At 36.4% G+C, this 4,113-nt stretch overlaps 1 protein-coding gene across 3 annotated transcripts in view; it reads left to right on the top strand.

Annotated features, from left to right (window-relative positions):
- The window catches only part of PIBF1 (progesterone immunomodulatory binding factor 1), a 263,961-nt gene that overhangs the window by 8,464 nt on the left and 251,384 nt on the right, over positions 1-4,113 (top strand). For all 3 annotated transcript variants that reach the window (XR_002773386.1, XM_003789727.3, XM_023513174.1), the window contains exon 3: positions 1,996-2,096. Coding sequence is in view for 2 of the 3 variants with exons in the window: in XM_003789727.3 (XP_003789775.1) it covers positions 1,996-2,096 (101 nt within the window). In the remaining variant the exon portion in view is untranslated. The remainder of the gene's footprint in view (positions 1-1,995; positions 2,097-4,113) is intronic.

The raw sequence follows: 4,113 nt of genomic DNA, 5'->3' as shown, positions 1-4,113 counted from the left end.
AAGTTAGCAAACTTTCTGTAAAGGACAAGGACAAAAATATTTTATGTGTTGTGTGCCCTATACAGTCTGTTGCATATTCTTCTTTGTTCTTGGTTTTGTTTTAGTTTTTTCCTTTACAAATGTAAAACCCATTCTTAGCTCATGGGCTGTACAGCAACAGGACGTGGTTGGATTTGGCCCTTCATGGTTGTTTTGTAACCCTTGCTTTAGGTTGTCAGAAAAGGCACTGGCAGATTTTAGGCAGTTGGAGTTACATATCCTGATTTTTGTATTCAAAAATGGCACTAAATAGAAGCAGAAAATGGTTGTTAGGCTATTACCTAATGTAAGATTCCTAAGTTTTTAATTTCATTAATTGGGGCCATTTATTAAGAAATGGAAGACTGAGAGAAAACTTTGGGAGGTAAAAGAATAAGTTCTGTTTTTAGCACGTTAAGTTTTAGGTTCCTGTTAGACTTCTAAATGTAAACTGTCAATTAGGATTTAGGAGTTTAGTCCATGACACACACATCTATCCTGATAGGTATTTGAAATACTGGTATATAGGTGGTAACTATACCATGTGATTGTGTAATGTTGCCTTAGGGGGACAGAAGGTTGTATATCAACACCAAGAGGAAGTCTAATACTTAGAAAGGGGGTAAAAGAGAAGAATTCCATAAAAGAGCCTAAAGAGCTTAAGAGTGTTGTCTAGTGAGTTAGGAAAACCAGAGAACAGAATCATGGAAGCCAAAGGAGAACGGAGTGGTCAGCTTTATCAGATCATGCTGTCAAGTAAGATAAATATTACAGTTAACCATTGGACAGAGCATTATAGACTTTGACAAGAACAATTTTGCTGAAATAGTGTAGGAGAAAAATTGTACCAAAATTTTGCTCTGAAAGTAAGCAGAGAAAGAATACTGTAGCAAAGGGAGTGATGTGATCAAGGGAGTTGTGTTGGCTTAATGGTAGGAATGACAATAAAGAGGGGGGATTTGATAATTCAAGAGGTGCTCCCTTGAATGTATTAAGGAGTGGCTGTTAAATTCATCTATTTTAAAGGAGAAACATGAATTGCCCAGGCTGAAAAGGAAGGAAGTAAAGAATTTTCTAAACAAACTAAGCAAAATCCAAGTGCTTAAGGGCTAAAGGGAGCACAGAGCATATTTGGGGATGGCAAGGACTTATTTTGACTTAGTTTTCTTCTTTAGTTAGTGACGAAAGAAATGTTTGACGAGGGCCAGATGAAGGAGGACAGTGAGGATCCTCTGAAGGCTTTAGAACTGGAGAAGTAAATTTTTGGTATGATTTTTTCAAAGGTAAAATGAAAGAAGATAGATTTGGAAGCTATCCAAATTGAGGCAGGAAAAGCAATGAAGGAACGATTATAATAGTACGAGCTAGATGATAGAGGTCTAACTGAAGACTTTTCAGTGGGTTTCATAAAGGATGATACTGTACTGACCGCTATTTATAAAGTAAATGAAATAGTTGGTTATTCTGATTAGAATAAGTAGTGGGGAGAACTAAACACATCAAACACAAGTCAGATTTTTTTTTCCCTTTGGAGGCTGGGTAGATACAAGAAACACAGGAATAGGTGAAGCTGATTGTTTTGTTTTGTTTGGACCACCCATGTGATAGTCTCAAGTGGTCATTTGAATATGGGTAGTAGTCTGATAAATGGATCAGAGTACAAATTCAAGGTCTGGTCTGGAAATAATTACCTGAGTGAGCACTAATATGAAATCCCAGTTGTCAGTAAGCTTCTCAAGTGAGAGTGGGTTAAGGGGCAGAAATAGTCTTAATTATGGCCTGGAAAAAACAGCAGTTTCAAGCCATAGGCTGAGAAGTCTTTGTAGTTTGTGGATACAACCATAGCACAGAAAATCTCTATCCATTTTTAGCCTCTTTCTTTTAAGTTTCATTTTTTTATTTTTCAAACTGAAGTTTTTTCTTTACTGTGAGGTTTTTGAAAGTTGAACATATAGTTACTGTTTTCTCTTTATTAAGATTGAAGAATTGGAGGAGAAACTTAATGACGCACTTCACCAGAAGCAGGTGCTAACACTGAGATTAGACAGCCAACTGACTTTTCAACAGAAAGATGCCAGGTAAGAAAAGCTTTTTAAAAGCAACAGTTAGCAATTGAAAGTAATTTAATTACCTATCATGTTTGTGATTATGAGCTAAAAACAGAAAAATTTAAGTCAGCAGTGGTAATAATTTTCACATCAGGATCACCAAAAAGTAGGTTGCTTAATATGGTATATAAAATACAAAAATTCAAAATTCAGTGATCATTCAACAAACATTGTCCAACGTAAATGAACCATAAATGACAAAGGAAACTCTAAACTGACCACTGCTTGACTTGCTGTCTGGATTAACCTTTCCTCATCACTTCTCTAAATCATACTGATTGATTCTCATGGCCCATTTGGCTTTCCAGTTGAATACCTTCCATTATGCCTGCATACTTCCAGCTCAGTCGTGTGCTTATCAAGAGTCGTAGTGTTTACTCTCTAATAAGCCTATGCAAATTATAGTTGTACTTATGTAATTTAGTTTAAAATTATGTAAACAATGAAATATGAGTACAAAAGAGATGTGTTGTTTCTATAAAAAACTACAGTGAATCCTGGGCGGCACCTGTGGCTCAAAGAGTTGGGCACCAGCCCCATATACCGAGGGTGGTGGGTTCAAACCTGGCCCCCACCAAAAACTGCAGAAAAAATAAAAACCTACAGGGAATTCTTTGGAATGATTTAATAAAAGTAACAAAACAATCCTAAATATAAGCAACACAGGTTGAAAGATTAGGGGCACAAATCAAACAAATCTATAGAAAAGTATCTTCTCAGATTTCTTCCTAAGTGTCTCACTCTGTTGCCCTGGCTAGAGTGTAGTAGTATCCTCATAGCTCACTGTAAAGTGATCCTCTTGCCTTAGTTGCCCCGGGCTCAAGCATGTCAACTGTACCTGGGTAATTTTTTAAAAAAATTTTTGTATCTCACTTTGTTGCTCTGGCTGGTCTGGAATTCCTGACTTCTAAGCCTCCCAAAGTGCTAGAATTATAGGTGTGAGCCAAGGGATCTGGTCAGTTGTCTTTAAATGTCCTCTGCCATTGTGAAGAGATGAACTTGGAAATCGTGAACAATGATTTACACAAAAACAAAGGATACCTCTGTCTTTAAAAAAAATGGATCCTGTATAAAAAATGTGGCAAATAAATATTTGTTTCTATGTTTTAATTAGAATTAAATGTGTAAATTCAGTATCTTTTCTCTCTTTAATATTTTACTAATTAATTGATATTTTTAAAAAATTATCTGACCTAATATATGTACTAGACAGTATCACATTTGAGATCATTGGATCTCAAACATTAGCATGCATCAGAAACATTGGAGGGCTTGTTAAAACAGATTCACAAGTTCTGATTTTGAGTGAGTCCTGAGAATTTCCATTTTTAACAGGTTCTCAGGTGATGCTGATGCTTCTGGTCTGGGAGCAACACTTTGAGAACCACTGCATTCATAGTAGGGCTCTTCCTCTATTTTTTAAACACTTAGTTTGAATGATACTGCTTGAGGAGGCAGTAAAGTAAAACTTATTGCCATGATGCTCTTGATAGCTGATGGTAAGAAAAACGGGGGATTCTGAATATATTTTGGAGGCAGAGCTGATGGATGTCCTGATGGATTATATGTGGGGTTTAAAAGAAAAAGAAGGAGTCAAAATTGTACCAAATTTTTTTACCTGAATACATGAAAATACTGTCAGCTAAGATGGGGGAAACCACAATAGACTAAGTTTGTGAGAAAAATTAGGGATTCAATTTGAGACATGTTAAGTTAGAGTTGTCTTACTAGAAATCCATGTGGCAGTGTGCATATCTGAAAAGTCTGCTCTAGAGGGAGGTACACTTCTGGAGATCCCTTGACAGTATTTAAGTCGTGAGACTGGATGAATTCCCCAAGGGAATGCATAAAGACAGAGTAGAGTACCAAGTAACTTAACATTAAGACAAGGCAGAAAAGGAGACTAAGGAGGCACCATGGAAAACACGAGAAAAATGAAGAAGGTGTGATGTCTTAGAAACCAGGTGATAAAAGCTTATCAAGGAAG

The sequence above is a fragment of the Otolemur garnettii genome, unplaced genomic scaffold (assembly GCF_000181295.1).
Source record: "Otolemur garnettii isolate 467f Iridium unplaced genomic scaffold, OtoGar3 scaffold00036, whole genome shotgun sequence".
NCBI lineage: Eukaryota > Metazoa > Chordata > Mammalia > Primates > Galagidae > Otolemur > Otolemur garnettii.
This window is presented reverse-complemented; position numbering and strand designations above follow the sequence as displayed.